A 16,712-nucleotide genomic window follows, 5' to 3' on the forward strand; every position below is an offset into this window, starting at 1 on the left:
GGCGGGGGGGGTAAAGAAAAGGACTTCTCATTTCCCACCTATCTGAATTCCAGTACATCCAAGGCCTTGGTATATAACTTGGAGAAAGGTCAGGAGTCATCTCTCAAGTCCAGCAGTTTAAGCAGCCAACTTTTAGAGTAGGTTGAATTTAAAGATTCCTAAAAATTATGTAAGTTTGGGCCCCAAATATCATGTGACAAAGACAGCCCTGGAATCCAGGAAGAAATGCTGCTAAACCAGGGGGCTGATTTTCAGAGCAAGTCACTTGGCTCAATTTCCTATCTGATGCTTGAATATGTATGTCCAAGGACAGGAAACTCAATTCTTCTAACTGTATGGTTCACCTCTAGAGCTCTGAGTTAGAACGTTTTTCCTGTGCTGAGAGTCAAGCCTATGCCCCAGGTACTTCCAGAAACAAGTTTAATCCATTTTCTAAAGAACCCCACTTCAAATACAGCAGTGCTCTCATGGCAAGTCCCTACCGAGTCTTCTCTTCTTCAGGCTAAATAGGTCCAGTTCTTTTAACCACTCCTCGAATGACAGGTTCTGAGTCCCCCTCACCATCTAATGTCTTCTGAAAGTCATCTATTTGTCTATGTGCCTCTTAAAGTGTAGCGCCTGGAATGGAACACATTTATGTGCTGTTACCTGGTAAGCTTATAGTGGGGTGAGACCATTAAGCTCCTTAGGTGACACACTTTTGTGGTCACATGTAGTTCTGGGGCAGCATCATCAAACTGCCAATTTTAATGGACAAATTCAGAATTTTGTTTACTCATAGTGGGCTCTGTAGTCAGACTGCCTGGGTTCAAATTCTGGCTTGCCCATGTATTGTCTGACTTTACTCAGCATTTCTATGCTTTAGTGTCCTTATCTGTAAAGGAGATGGTAATACTTCCTTCATAGGATTGTTTGAATATAAGAGCTTACCTACATTTTAGTAACGATTACAATTGGCATTAACTATTATTATCATGCCTATTCCCCGATCCCATATTTATATGGTTGGGTCCTCAAGTAGAAGACTTGGGTTATCTATAATTAACTTTATCCTGTTATATTCTGGCCTCTCTGGATTTATGAAGCCTTATTTAGGCTCACTGTTATTTATCTTTCCCTTAATGGCTGTCACTGACACATTTGGTAAGTATGCCTTGTCACCCTCTATCCAAGTCATTAATAATGTTCGACTTGGCCGAGCAGAGATCCATTAGAGTCTCTCTCCAGGGTGATGGTGATCCATTTTCTAGCACCTTATGGATACTGCATTTAATTAGTTGCAAATCATCATACTGAAACTCCCTCCATCTAGCTCCTAATCTTTTTATTGTTTCCATTAAAATAGGTCTGTATAATTATTTGACATCTAGTATATCCTCCTTGTCTTAAAGGAATCCCACTAGTTACTGTTTACAGCACATGTACTGTGTGAGGCCACAATAACCTGACACACTAGTATTATTACCCACATTTTAGCAGATGAAGACACAGGTGCAATCAGCAGCAGAGCTGGGAATTGAACCCAGGCAGCCTTGTCTTTAGGCCCCTGATCTACTGGCATCAATGAGATTAGTATGACTGAACTTACTCTTAGTGAATCCATGCTGGCTGTGGGCACTCGGTTTCCTTTCCAAAATGCTCAGATATCATCTCTTTAGAAATACTTTCTAGAACCTTACACAGGTATACCATCAAGCTCCAAGCTCCACCAGCCTCTCTGGGGAATCTACCTTCTTTTACTCTGGAAAATTGGAAATATATTTGTTGGCCTTCTGATGCCCCTCCCAATCTCCTAATTCCTTAAAAATAATCACTAACAAATACTTGGCCACTGATTTAACTATCTCAGTACCTGTTCATTTGAGCTACAAATCTTGGACACATTTAGAGCAGGTAGTTTTAATTTCCTTTTAAGACTCGGCCCACTTCCAGGGGCTTTGAATCCAGAGTTATGGATGAGCTGCATTTGTTGGAAAGATTTTGTGTGCAGACTGCATTTTCAGGAAGTTGCTCTGGTCACATTCTTAAAGGAGACCATGAACCATGGATCTGTTCTCCTCCTTATGAAAGTATTCTCTGCAAAGAGTAAACTGGGAGAGAGGCAGGCCCGCTTCCCTCTGCCAGCGCCTATGGAGTGAGGCGGAGACTGGCCCCTGCCTGACTCAGGTGGAGTTTCTTTTAGGCAGGGGTGGGGAGGTAGCTTTGGTCTGTTTGCTAGGTCTATTTCTCTTTCTCTTGTCTTGATTTTGGCCTCCTGTCTTTTTCGTTTCTTGGAGAGCTCTCTTTAATGAGCTCTCCACTTTCCTTGCAACCAGCAGCAGCTGAGATACAGAATCCAAGCCAGTTTCTCCATGCTTTCTCCTCTGGAGCTCATCCTTAGACACCTCTGTTATTTTTTAAAGTTTCCCTTCTTCCAGTAAGGACTACCACCTGACTCTGCCCAGTCTTTCCCTCTGTGGCTACCATGACCTGACAGGTTGCTTTACCCACAGTGATTCCATCACCTCGGTATGAATTTAATTCAAAGCAGCAGCACTAACTGAGATAAAATTATCAGCAAGGCCAATCAAAACGTTGTCAGACACTGGGAATCACATTTCTGGCATATAATTAGCACATTTCTCTCACCTCTTGGTCAATTTTGCCATCTGTGCCAGGAGCACACCAGTCATGTCCTCCTTGGTCCGGTGGTCTGGCTGCATTCTCCCACACCACTGCCGCCCTCTCCTCCTCTCTGCTTACCCTCCTGCTCCCAGAGCTGCACTCTTGGGCTCATGGCTTTTTTTCAAGCAGGAGTGACTCCTCGTGTTGACAGATGATGCTACTACACTTCCCTTCATAACGGTCTGCTTCTTTTGAGTGGGGCATTCCTTCCATCCTAAGCAAGAGTCCTACCACACCTAGGGCGGTGGAACTAAGCATCACATTTAGCACTCTATGCTATCATCTTAAATGAATTTCATTTTGCTTTGTACACTGACATAGAAATAGCTGAGGTCTTACCGAAGGCTTCTGATACCCTTTCTAATGGCTTTGGGAAAATAAATTCCTAGACCTTTCACACTATTATTTTATTCTCATTCAATGTGAAATCCTAGTGGCCAGGGTGCTAGGCTTTCATCCTATTTTAAGGGTGTTCCTTCACTCCGAGGGACATATTTTACCCAGAAACCAGGGACTGTGCTCACCTCAGGCGCTCTTTATAATCATAAAACTGAACACTTACAAGAGAAGTGGCCACTTGTCACTATAACAGTATTCACGGTTTCTGAGCATAGCAATCTGCAGGTTAGTATACTAAATTCTGATTATATTAAAATAGCAGTTCTAAATATTGACTTAAGATGTCACACATTTTACATAAGGGAATGTAACACAGAAAGATTATAAAGATCACTGTCTTGTTTACATACCTTAAACAGCACAGAACCTTGCAATTCAAAACAAAAAAAATGTGCATGTTGCACAGTGGTATCCTATATATGTGCATTTAATTTAAACAAATTAACTGCTTTTTAACTGCTTCTTTGTAATATCTCCTTATACAACAGGGAGATAAGGCACACTGCGGAGAGGCTAATTTGAATAGTGCAGGTGATTCTGCCCGCCCTCACCTCTTGTAGTTAATAAACAAGCTCTGGCATGAGCATGAGATGGAAGCGGTAAGTCCCTGGTTCCCTTGGGCCCAAACAGAGGCCAACTACTTCATCTGGTGCTTAACCAAATAAACTGCAACAGTATGCTCAACACAGGAGAAAAATCTGGTTGTTATATCTATTACTGTACTTGATGGGTAATTTAACAGAAAAATGTACCCTGCCTAAAAATTCTAACTTTTCCACCCTTTAAAACTGTGACTTTATTTGTATACATACATATACAGGGGTGGGGCAAAAGCAGGTTTACAGTTGTTTGTATGGAAGAATAATACAGTAATCTATACAAATAAAAGGGTAATATGCTAATTAGACCGGGTCAACCGGCCATCTTCTGGATGTCCGACTTCCTTCCGGACAAAGTCATGGTGGTGGGGGCCAAGGCAGAGGCAGTTAGGAGAGAGATCAGGCTGGCAGGGGAGAGCAGTTAGGGGTGTGATCAGGCTGGCAGGGGGTTAGGGGCGATCAGGCCGGCGAATAATACAGTAATCTATACAAATAAAAGGGTAATATGCTAATTAGACCGGGTCAACCGGCCATCTTCTGGATGTCCGACTTCCTTCCGGACAAAGTCATGGTGGTGGGGGCCAAGGCAGAGGCAGTTAGGAGAGAGATCAGGCTGGCAGGGGAGAGCAGTTAGGGGTGTGATCAGGCTGGCAGGGGGTTAGGGGCGATCAGGCCGGCAGGGGAGGGCCGTTGGGGGCATTAGGCAGGCAGGCAGGTGAGTAGTTAGGAGCCAGTGGTCCTGGATTGCGAGAGGGATGTCCGACTGCCAGTTTAGGCCCGACCACTGAAGGGTCCCAGATTGGAGAGGGTGCAGGCCAGGCTGAGGGACATCCCCTTGCCCCCACCTCCCCCCCCCCGTGCATGCATTTCATGCACCCGGCCTCTAGTTAATAAATAATAACATAAGAATAAACCGTTTCACATACACTGTAAACCTGCTTTTGCCACACTTGTATAGATGCTGTCTTCTTTCTTCCCACTAGGGGGCAGCAGTATATAGGCAAGGACGATAGAGAAGGTTTAGGAAAAACAGCACACCTGTTAATCGGAGTTGCAAGTATAGTTAGAAGTCTATAATTTTTATATATGTTACCTTGAATGTGGCAAATGCATCGGAAGCTATGTCAAATGTTGACATTTCGACATATCTGAAGAAATCATAAAACTGTTCTGACCACAAAATGATTTTTGCAAGTGGTTCATGTCTGATGCACTCTCTTAACATTATTCCACAATTTAGAGCTATTTCAGGAGATTCATACCTGCAAAAAGAAAAAAAACAAACATGGTTGCTCTTTTAAAACTCCAACACTGAACAGTTCAAATTTTTAGAAAAGGATGCTTCAGGAAGTGCCCTTGAATGACCAGAGCAGGTTACACACAGCATCTCTCATTACATGCGCTCAGTGAATTTTCTCTAGCGGGCACACACACTTTAGTTGGTGAAGACGGCTCCAACCCAAAGAAAAATAACAGCTATTAGAGTGATCGTGGAAATAAAAGTTCATTATTTAAGGTAAAAATCTTGAAGAGAAGAGAAGCATTTAGGGCAGTGGTTCCCAAACTTATTTGGCCTACCGCCCCCTTTCCAGAAAAAATATTACTCAGCCCCTGGAAATTAATTTTTTAAAAATTTTAATAGCAGTTACTCATCGCCCCCAAATGCACCTGTGGCCATCACCACCCCCCTGGATCGCTGCAGCGCCCACCGGGGGGCGGTAGCGCCCACTTTGGGAATCACTGATTTAGGGTCTCTCCACAAAAGGGTTACTAGCTTTACATGTGGGGTGCTCTCAACACTTCAGAAAAACCAAAAGCTGAATAAAAAAACAATATGAAATAAATTAGTTCCCTAAATTCATAGTAACTAAAAGGCTCTAACACATGTACAGCCCTTATAGTTCATTGTTTCAAGTCAATACTCAAAATAGTACTTTCAAGACTACTGGCAACATCTAAGCCCTACAGACTTGAAAGCCTGGTCCTGAGGATGTCAGTCAGGACTCCCGCAGTGGGCAGAGGGGAGTCCACATGCAGTCTTCCTCTACATCCATCTTGGTGTTTCTACAGTCTCCCTTCCCTATGAACAGAAAGAAAACCTCATTTCCCTTTCACCCAGCAGGCCTTTCGCTTCTGACATGCATCAACCCCCTCGGATCGGCTGTGCTGTTCAGCTCAAACACATAGCTCTCTTTCCTTTACTTCCTTCCAAGCTGCTTACATGGTTTAATGTCTTTTCCACACAATCTCCTGCAGTCAAATTCCATTTTCCAACATCCTACCAGCAAAGACCTCTCCTGGACAAATCCGCCTTTTTTCCTAACACAGAGTCTATCACTTAGTGTCCTGGCAGTGCTGACCTTCACATCTCTCTCAAAGAAAAAAACTCTCCCAGTTCTCCTTTCTACCCCTCTGACTGTTGTATTTTTTTTGCCTGGCCTCCAGTCTGCTAGCAAACACCCATACAATCTTGCTTCCACCATGACTCCTACAGGTCTTCTGCTCAGGTCTACATCTGAACTATACATTTCTGTTGGCATTTTCTGTTGTCTCTGGACAACTTCAATTAAAGGTCTACCATAAACTCCACATGTCTAAAATGAAATCTCATCTCCCTCCACAAAAGAGGTCGCCACCCCTGCTTCCATCTAAGTTGGCATCACTGCTGTATTTTTAATACCTGAGTCTGAAACAGTTTTGAGAGAACTGTCTGTGATAATGGTAATGGTTTTTATCTGTGCTGTCCATTATGGTAGTTACTAGGCACATGTGGCCATTGAGCACTTGCAATTTGGCTTAAATGACTAAGGGACTAAATTTTAAAATGTCATTTAACTTAAATTAATTTGAAATTAAATAATTACATGTGGTTAGTAGGTAATGTATTGGACAACATAGTTTCAACTATGCCCCCCCTTTTTTTTTTCTAATTTATGTGAGAGAGAAACATTGATCAGTAGCCTCCCAGAGGTGCTCCAACCGGGAATCGAATCCGCAACCTGGGTATGTGCCCTGACTGGGAATCAAACCTGTGATCCTTTGGTGCACAAGACGATGCTCCAAATAGTTGAGTGACATTGGCCAGGGACCAAACTTACCCTCTTTCTCTGCTCCAAATCTTCCCATCTCCAGTGCTTTTTAACTGCTTCTTTGTAATATCTTAGTTTCAGTTCCTGTTATCTGTTCCTACTTTGGCATTAACGCAGACCGAGAGAAATGCAAGTGTCCCTAACCAACACCTGTGTTCAAGCTCTGTCTTACCAAATCTATCCAACACACAAGTATATCAATAGCATTTCCAGCTTAGGAGTTTAAAATGATTTCTTCTTGCTGATCAAATAAAGACAACCGTATGGGCTTGATGCCTATCTCGGCTTTGCATCAGATCTATTCCTCTGGCATAGTGTCACCTCCCACTCTGTCATAAAGCATCCTGCTCTTCTTACTGCTGCCCACCACTCTGTTCAATTGTGACCCTGTACCTACTCTTTTTTTCTGCCAATTTAAACCACCTGGAAATTCACTCTTATGTTCCATCTTTTACCAATACTTGCCTTATTGACTAACCCCACCCCCCTATTGTATCCCCTGAAATCCTACAGTACTAATTGTTATCTAGTAGCATTACCCTTTTGTTGTGCATAGGTTCATCACAGGTCTCAAGATGATCAAAACTACATTGCTTTGTATCATTTATGGTAAGTCAGCTAGATGGCTGATTATGATTAAAATGTCTGCTCGGAAAATGGCTAATCATATAATTTATCTTTTCTGATCTTTAGTAAGGAGACTAGAATTCAAGGGTAAGACAGTTTGGTACAAGTTGGGCAGGTTTTGATGGCAGTTTGTCAAGCTTATCTTATACGATTAAACCATAAACCAATCATTACAAGGCAAACAGTTATGCTGTACAACCTGTTAGCACTAGAGTGGAGGGCACATTAACATTTAAATCGCCAGAGAAGAAGCTGCCTCCAGATGCAGTCTAATACTAGCAACTACTAGAGTATTTTCAAATGCAAATTAACAATGGCAACCGAATAGCTGGAAGTACGCATAGCCACAGCAGATAATCACATCCTATGGAAGTAATCTAAACTAACTGACCAACAGAAGAACAACAATCTTAAAAGCAAGTTCACAAGACTCCTTAAAGAAATGGCTATTTCCAGGACCGAAGACAGAACTCACACAAAATAAGCCAGGGACATCATGTGCTGAAAGCACAGAAACATCAAAGCCTGATGCAGTCTTGCTAAAAGGACACGGGAGCCAACTTGAAGGAGAGGAGCTCTCACTGGTCCAAGAAGGGGCAGTTTGAACATAAAATTTGTGATTTTTTTTTCACACAAAAAAATGACCCAGTTACTTCAGCAAATAAATGGTATATTTTAAAAAGGGGGTCAGGAGCTATTACAGATGAAAAGAGAGTTAAGTAAGAATCATATCAACCAAATTCAGTTTGTGGGCTTTGCTTAGAACCTGACTTGGACAAACTAAAGGGAAAATGTCATTTTTTGTGGCATGAAAATCAAGAAAATCTGAACACTGAGCATTAGATAATGTTAGGTTTGTAAATGGTATTGCGACCATGTTAAAAAAAAAAAAAAGATGTATCATCTTACTAGGGATGCAAACTGAAGTGACATTGTGTTTGAGGAGGAAAAAAGGGAGGAATACATGAAACAAGAAGGACACAGTTTTAAGAAATGCTGAAGCTGGGAGATGGAGGAAGGGTTTGTTGTATTATCCCTTCCAGTCTGATGTACATGTTCCACAGTACAGGCTAGAAAGGGTCCCAACACCAGCAGCATTCTGCAAGTGTCTCCTTCTCTTCTTTCCAGCTGAGGTTTCTGCTCTGGCTAGCTCGGATGGATGAGAGCTTTAAACTTTTTCTTTAAATTGTTATCTTAATATTCTTACTTACATGATGTTTAACAATGTTCCATTCATACCCTTGGCTACTCTAAAGGGAAAATGTAAGCAGAGATAACTAATTTATAGATTTTAATAATGATGGCTTTTAATAATGATGGCTACCTATACAAAAGGAAATTATTAGCTTTAAAAATACATAAAGACTCCTGGAAGCTGCCTGAAGAACACTAAAATTTGCCCTAGCCGGTTGGATAGAGCGTCGGCCTGCGGACTGAAGGGTCCTGGATTCAATTCCAGTCAAGGGCACATGCCTGGGGTTGTGGACTCGATCCCTAATAGGGGCGTGCAGGAGGCAGCCAATCAATGATTCTCTCTCATCACCATTTCTATCTCTCTCTCTTTTCCTCTCTGAAATCAATAAAAATATATTTTAAAAAAAGGACACCAAAATTTCAGACTATTCCCTACATGTCTATATACAAAACTCTGGATTGACACAACAAAAAAATTAGATGCCAAAAGTTCTGTATGGCAACATGTGAAGAAGCAACACAGATAGTTAAAAATAGAAAAAAAGAAACAGAATGCTGGTGTCCAAGGCACGCACTGACTCATGCTTTGTCTAAGCAAGTTTGAACTTGAGGGAAGTGTTAAACCACAGAGATAGGAATCAAGTGAGGCAAGTGGTACAGCTAGGAGTAGGAGAGCAAGCTGATTCACACCAACATCCATGCCAGTAAAACGCCTGCCCACCAATTTAACAGGACATCACCAATGCTGGGGCAGACACACACCATACCCAAAGCTGGCCAACAGGTCTGGTGTGAACTGACAGGAGGTTACCTTACCAATCAGGGAGGCTCAGTGATGAAGGAGGACAGGATCGGTTTTGTTTTGAAGTTTAAGCTTTTAGGCTTTTGGGGATTTTTTTTTTTAAACTGACAAATTACCCAAACACAAATGCCTGCTTAGTCCAGGAGTAATTCCAGGGAGATGCACTGTGCTTTACCAAATTAAATGGGTTAGTGAGTGGACACACATAAAAAGCAAAGGGTACTAATTCACAACCATGTTCTTTGTTGACTAATGGAGTTAAGCTATACAGCTCCAGTTACTAGGGAGCTTTTACTGCCTTACAGGGTGCAGGTGTACCCAAAGATGTCTTTAAATACATGATTTAACTGACATTTCATACACTTATAACTTTTTAAATCTTAGAGAACAGAAGTAAGATCACAGAGGACTTTTATTTTTCAGTCATGTATGATTTGAAAATTTAAAGACTCATGATTCACCTACCTTTAAACTTCTATGGGCATTTTTTCAAATTCAATTTAGCTCACAGGCTGAATTTTAAGGAGGGAAATATGTTCAAGAGCTATAAAAAATCGAGCTGAGCGAACCATAGATAAAATGCTTTCCCACACTCACCATCCTGTTTTTGCCCAAGACCATCTTTCCTTTTTATTTTTCAACTGAGAATATAAATTTTATTACATTGTACATACCCTTTCAATAACATGAACAAAATATTCTGTTGGGTGCAGATGTATTCAACAGTAGGAGTTCTTGTACCAATTTGTCTTCTGAGAATATTGTTGAAAATTTGAGCCACATCTTTTTTGCCCTATTAGGAATACAATCATTAAAACATTTACCTGACTAAACATTAAAAAGCCCATCCACCCTCCCAGATACACTCAAATCAAGGCATTGAATAATGACCGAATATATGACCTTAAAACATCCACAGACATTAAATTTGATTTATAATTTTAAATTCTAAGTTTTAATAGTATACTATTTTTAACCTGAGCAATGTGTCGACAAAGTGAAATCTCACTACATATAATTTCAATCATTCCTCTCAATCATGCTCAGATATGAAAAACAAAACCTTGCTCTATGTTTACAATGTTCAGGGACCTCATTCCCACCCAAATGGAAAAAGCGGCCTAAACAGGATGCTCGTGTTGTAAACACTACACATATTTCCTTTTTATAGTGAAGAAAGGAGAAAGTGTATGCTGCTAATATAATAAAATGAAAGAATTCCATAAGAAGCTGAACTTTAATGGTAAGTAGACACATGCCCCTATTAAACTAGGCCTACTTAGCAAAGACTATATAGATTAATAATAAAGGTGCTAAGTATCACATAATGTAGTAGTTCAGAGGTCAGAATTACACCACTGTACTTGACTAAACAAAATAGACGGACATTACCGCTCTACAGTAAAACTGAAAAGCTGCATAAGAAAGTAGCAAGTGCAGCACTGGATGGCAAGAGATGTTTCAGAATGGCCACTTGTGAAGAGGCTGACAAGCCTGTAGGAGAGATGGAGTGAGCGAGAGCTTTCCAGCACCAGAGATCACTCTGTGGCCCACCTAGGTCGGGAGCATTTGCTAAGAATCAGTCTCAGGGGCACACACTTCTTTTAAATTTGTGTCTCTAAAGTCCCAAATGAATATTAAATTTGGTGTCCAGGCTGGGGACTGGGATGGGTGGACAGAGAAGGAACTAGATGTTCCAGTGCATTCCCAACATTGCAGAGGAAATAAAAACTGTTGTTGTTGAAATTTGATACACTATCAAAAATACATGAAATCAGCTACATAAATGGAAATATTAGTTCTACTTGTTCTACAGGATAAAAATAAAACTTTATTCTCTTTTATTATCAATATTATACTGGAGTAACCTATGAACCCACCCTTATATCCTTCTCCAAAACTGGATCTGGCTATATTGCCTGCTATTTTCTCCTCTGGTTTTGCAAGCACCTGAACAGACATCCAAACACTCAGGATGGTAGACACTGGGGCTTTCACAAAGCACACACATAATAAAGAATCAAAGAATCATGACCATGCCGGAGCCCCTCAGTACTATGTATATGTGTGTGTGTGTATATATATATATTATATATGTATATACTTCTCAGACTGGTACCAAGGACCATTATTCTCACTGTTCCCTGACTAAATAACATGGCATGATCAGCTGTGTAAGTCTGGGCAACAATCTCAAAAGTATACTAGAGCTAGGCAGGAGATGCAAATGGGTAAAGCAGGGGAAAAAAGTAGGCTGCGCTGTCTGCCACACACCCAAGTGTGGATCTCCTGCGTCACGGGGTAGTTGCTCCTCTGCTTCAGCTGAGGGGCCATGGAGGACTACAGGTCCCATGTTACCAGAGTCCAAAGTTTCAAGAGAAGCCAGAAATTCAAAATTGTGTATAATACCTCCTGCTATTTAAATGACATCCTAATTTAAACATTTAAAAGCTGTGCCAAGCAAAACACATATGATCTCTGCTGTAATGAATTCTCAACAGGTAAAAACAAAAACCAAAAAAATAACCACCATAATGTTCTCAGAGATCTCATCTACCTCTAAAATTCTAACATTCTAGGTCATCTTTAGATTGTTTATTCCTTGAGAACCAAGGGCCCGTGAATTATGTAAAACAGCAGCTGTTAATTACAGAAAACCTAAATAAAAGGGCATAATGAATACCTAAGAACCTCCCTGAATGATGTGGTAAAATAAGGGGAGAAAAGCCTGGGACACCCTTGAGTTCCTGTCCTGGCTCTGCTAATAGGAGGCAGTGTGGGCATGCTTATAGGTTGGCAACCCCTGAGCCAGGAGCCTGGCAGGAATCTTCAGATGTTTCAAAGGAGGGAGGCACATGGAAAAGGACTATGAATGGGGTGCTGTTGGTGAAAAGTATAAGACTGGTTTCTTACCTCGAAGTCAATGAGCTGCAGGTCCGCCACCAGGGTGCTCAGGAGCCCACTATTATACAGTTCTTGAGCGAGCTGTGCCACTGCTTCCGTCTGCGGCTCTTTTTCATTTGTGCCATAGAGAATTTCTTTCATGGCAACCAGATTTTTGGAAACTTCTTCTGTGGCCTGATTTTGAGGGAGAGGAGAAAAACAATTCATTTTAACAAACATATATAGCACACCTACATTTGTTAAATATCTTCGCTATGTACCCATGGACCTATGTACAAGCACCAAAAGTGGACCAGCCCAAGATGCCCTCAGGAGCTTAACACTGTGCATGTGTGTACAATGTGTGGGCCAACACACATGCTCAGCAGGAAAAAACAGCAGATTCACATGTACACTTGAACACTGAAAACAATATTATGATAGAAATGCAACGGGAAGAAAATACTCAATTCTGCATCAAATGGGAGGTAAACAACATGGAAGAGGCACATGAGCTGACCCAGAGACTGGAGACACCGAGTAGCAAGAGCTGGGGGAAAAGGAGATTTGAGGGGCAAGAACTGGCATGAGCCAGGCATGAGGGGGAGGAAGAAGCACAGGGTCTGTTAGAGAAAAGGTGTGGAGCAAGGGAGTGAGAGCAGAAAATGAAGCTGAAAGAGGCTTTGAATGCAACAGTAAAATATTAGCAATAAATAATACGTCACTTCTGGCCAAGATGGAGGAACAGGGGCCAGATTTTACCTTTCCCCATGAAAAAGACTAAAACATTGGAGATAATTATGAAACAATGAGTTCTAAACATTGAACTTCAGACAGTATAGGACAGTGACCTCTGAGAAGGGAAACAAATGAAGTGAACCTCATAATTGCCCAAGTTGACTATCAGGAGGGAATTTCCAGGCTACATCACAGGAAGAGGAAGCCAGGCAGAAGAGGGGGCCTCCATGAATTGAGCTGAGCTGAGATGATAGAGCTGCGCATCTGCGGAGCCCAAGGAGACTAGCATTCACAGCAGGGCAGAGTACTGTGTCTTTAAAAGGTAATTGGCTGTTTAAAGCATAAATGATTGTATTCTAAGGTTATGACACAAGCAGAACAAAAACATGCGGCAACAACAACTCAAATGTGGGTAATGGAGTATAGTGTAAAATTCTTATATATGAAGCAGAGTAATATTTCTTGGAGACAGATTTCAATAAGTTACAGTTATACACTCTAAGTCCTAAAGGAACCACTAAAAAAACAAACAAACAAACAAACAAAAACACCAAAGAGTTATAAGTAATAACAAAGGAAACACAAGTAGAGTACTAAAGATAGATGAAAAACATAAAGGCTATAAAAAACTATAAAAGTCAAAGTATTTGTGAACAGAAATCAACTTCAAGGAGATTAGTTAGTACAGATTCACAGGACACAAGCATTTCATGGTACCTAAAGAATTATCTAGTTCCAAGGTACTCCCTTCTACAATCTTCTATCCTCTTTACCAAATAATCACATTGCTTCACCTTAAATATTTCCAGTGTCTGCAGTGTTAGCAGATTCTGGAACCAGGTAGCTGTCAGAAAATTTTGAGATGAACACTGCCTCACTATAGTGTCTGCTAGTCCTGGGGCTGCACTGCAGGGCAGGCAGTATCCTAACTTCTCTTCCACAGAAAGGCTCCTCTTTGAAGGCAGCTTGCCCATTTCCCCTAAATAGTCTTCTTCCAGGAAACCTCTCAGCTTCTTTAACTATCCTCCTAAGAAAGATAGTGCTAATGTTCCAACCCTATCTAAAATGGAATAATGCAGAAGACATCAGACCACTACTTTCCTACTAATGTCACAAATGTTAATGTGGCCCAAGGCTACCTTTAAGAATTTTTGCAATTATATCATACTAGTGACCTGGTGCACAGATCTGTGCACACTGAAAGGAAATTAATTAGAAGGTGGCCGGTGGGGCGGGACTGGGCAAGAGGAGCTGGACACACCCTGGAGCCAACCTCCCACGGTCCCTCCCCGGTGTCTGCGGAGTGAGTGGGGTCCCTCTAGCAGGTGTGGGTCCCTCGGCCTGGCCTGCGGGGATCAGGCTGAAACCGGCTCTCTGACATCCCCCAAAGGGTCCCAGAGGGCACTCTGCAAAGTTGCTATGGTACCGGGTGTGGAATGCAAACACAAGTGTGCAGTAAATCAGATTCAGGGCCGACAGTGCCCCAGCAACAACATAACCCACAGCCGAATGTGGAATCACGTGGCCCCGCAAATAAACGGGCTCCCTCCTCTCTGGTTTTGGGGTGAGTCACCCGAGAACCACTGCTGCTAAGTCAGTGCACGTGGTCAGTGTGTGTCATAGCGACCTGTCAGACAGTGGGAGGGACACACAGCATATTAGCCTTTCATATATATATATATATATATTTATATTTCATTCAAAACCAGATCTTTGAATGACAGTACAATGAAGGCTTTAACTCTTTTGACTATTTAATTTCATTTCATTAACAGTCCAGCATTCAACACTGTGGAGGTATTTCTGGATTTGGAAGGACATCCAATATACTAGCTATCACTCTTCTGTTTGTACGGTCTGAAAATCTGATAGGTATGCTTCCCATGGCCTCAATCATTAACCAAAATGCTGAAAAGGAAATAACCATAAAGGAATCATTATACCATTGAATCATTATGTTCTTTTCAGTAACTATCTACTTACTAATAATCTTTGGGCATGGCCACTCAACCACTTACATACGCCTATTTCCAAATCATATTCAAGTGGCATTTTGTTAAATACTTTGATAAAATAAGAATAACTATTCCTTCCACACTTTCTGAACATAAGAAAATGAAATAAAGTTAATTTGGCAAGACCTTTTATGCTGACATCTACTAACCACTATTTTCTATTCTAAGTGCTTATAAATCCTCCTCCTAAAAATCCCATTATGAAACCTTAATCCAGTGGTTCTCAACCTTCCTAATGCCGCGACCCTTTAATACAGTTCCTCATGTTGTGGTGACCCCCAATTTCATTGTTACAAATTGAACATAATTAAAGCATAGTGATTAATCACAAAAACAATATGTAATTATATATGTTTTCCGATGGTCTTAAGCGACCCCTGTGAAAGGGTTGTTCGACCCTCAAAGGGGTTGCGACCCACAGGTTGAGAACCGCTGCCTTAATCAGTCTCAATGTTAAGCAGAATCTTAACATTTCCAATCTGCTGTTACTACTGTATTTGCTAATGACTCAGATTTCTGACAGTTTGTCATCCAATATACAAATTTTCAGTCTGACCGGTGTGGCTCAGTGGTTGAGCATCAACCACTTGATTCTGGGTCAGGGCACATGCCCAGGTTGTGGGCTCGATCCTCAGTAAAGAGTGTGCAGGAGGCAGCCAATGGATTATTCTCTCTCACCATTGATGTTTCTCTCTCTCTCTCTCTCCCTCTCCCTTCCTCTCTCTGAAATCAATAAAAACATTAAAAAGATTTTTTGAGTATCCCAGATTGTACCTTTTCTGGGCCAATATATCAAATCATTTATCAATAGTAAGTGTTCTCTTAAATCTAGTTATATGTGCTTTTTCAACTTAATTTTACTAATCTTCATTCTTAAGATATTCTCTTTAACAGGGAAGAATCTGACATTTAGTAGGTTTTCTGAGTCTATTTTCTGTTGATTTTACACCAGTGACGCTAAGTAGTAGGCCTCAGCCCCCAATGCTTCTCTGGCTAGATCAAAGTTTTGAGGCTCATAGCAATCCTTCATATGCCTCACTTTATACTCTTCTCTGAAATTATGATTTTAAATCTAATTTAGATCATATTCTAGGCTCTCTTCTGAGAGCAAAAGATGAATAAGAAGGGGGAGGGATGAGTGATAGCCAGAGTATGGGGTTTCTTTTGGAGGTATGAACTGTTCTAAAACTGACTGTGGTTATGGTTGCACATTATGTGTGAATAAACTAAAACCACTGAATTATACACTTTAAATGGGTGAATTATATATGAGTTATGTCTCAACAAAGCTGTTTAAAAAAACAGGGAGGGGAGAAGCAAGGAAATAGAAAGCTAGTTGCGCTAATTCTGAAATGAAAGCCCACCTGAATTCACATTTAAATCCCTCCCCTTACCTTTTCTGTCACATACATTGTACACTCATCTACCCATGTTAATCCTCTCTGCTTCTGGACTCCATCTATCTCCTGCCTTCTCAGAACTCATCCTGTCTGTTATCTCATCTTCTAATATAGTCAACTTCCCTCTCATTTGATTTTAAATGTGATCAAGGCTCCCATTAACAAAATCAAACTCTCCTTTGACTGTATAACCCCCTCCTAGTCACTGTCCCCCATAACATCTACCTGTTTGCTATAGTCCACACCTCTTTCCTATTCACTCTTCAATCCAAATCCATGTGGCTTCTACATCTAGTAACCAA

General features: G+C 41.2%; 1 protein-coding gene across 1 annotated transcript in view; it reads right to left on the minus strand.

Moving 5' to 3' along the window:
• CAB39 (calcium binding protein 39) overlaps positions 1–16,712 on the minus strand; it is a 42,973-nt gene that overhangs the window by 9,252 nt on the left and 17,009 nt on the right. The window contains exons 2-4 of the mRNA XM_005882972.2: positions 12,288–12,452; positions 10,049–10,167; positions 4,756–4,924 (exon numbers count right to left, since the gene is read on the minus strand). Of these exons, the coding sequence (XP_005883034.1) occupies positions 4,756–4,924; positions 10,049–10,167; positions 12,288–12,452 (453 nt within the window). The remainder of the gene's footprint in view (positions 1–4,755; positions 4,925–10,048; positions 10,168–12,287; positions 12,453–16,712) is intronic.

Source organism: Myotis brandtii, unplaced genomic scaffold (assembly GCF_000412655.1).
Source record: "Myotis brandtii unplaced genomic scaffold, ASM41265v1 scaffold744, whole genome shotgun sequence".
Taxonomy (NCBI): Eukaryota; Metazoa; Chordata; class Mammalia; order Chiroptera; family Vespertilionidae; genus Myotis; species Myotis brandtii.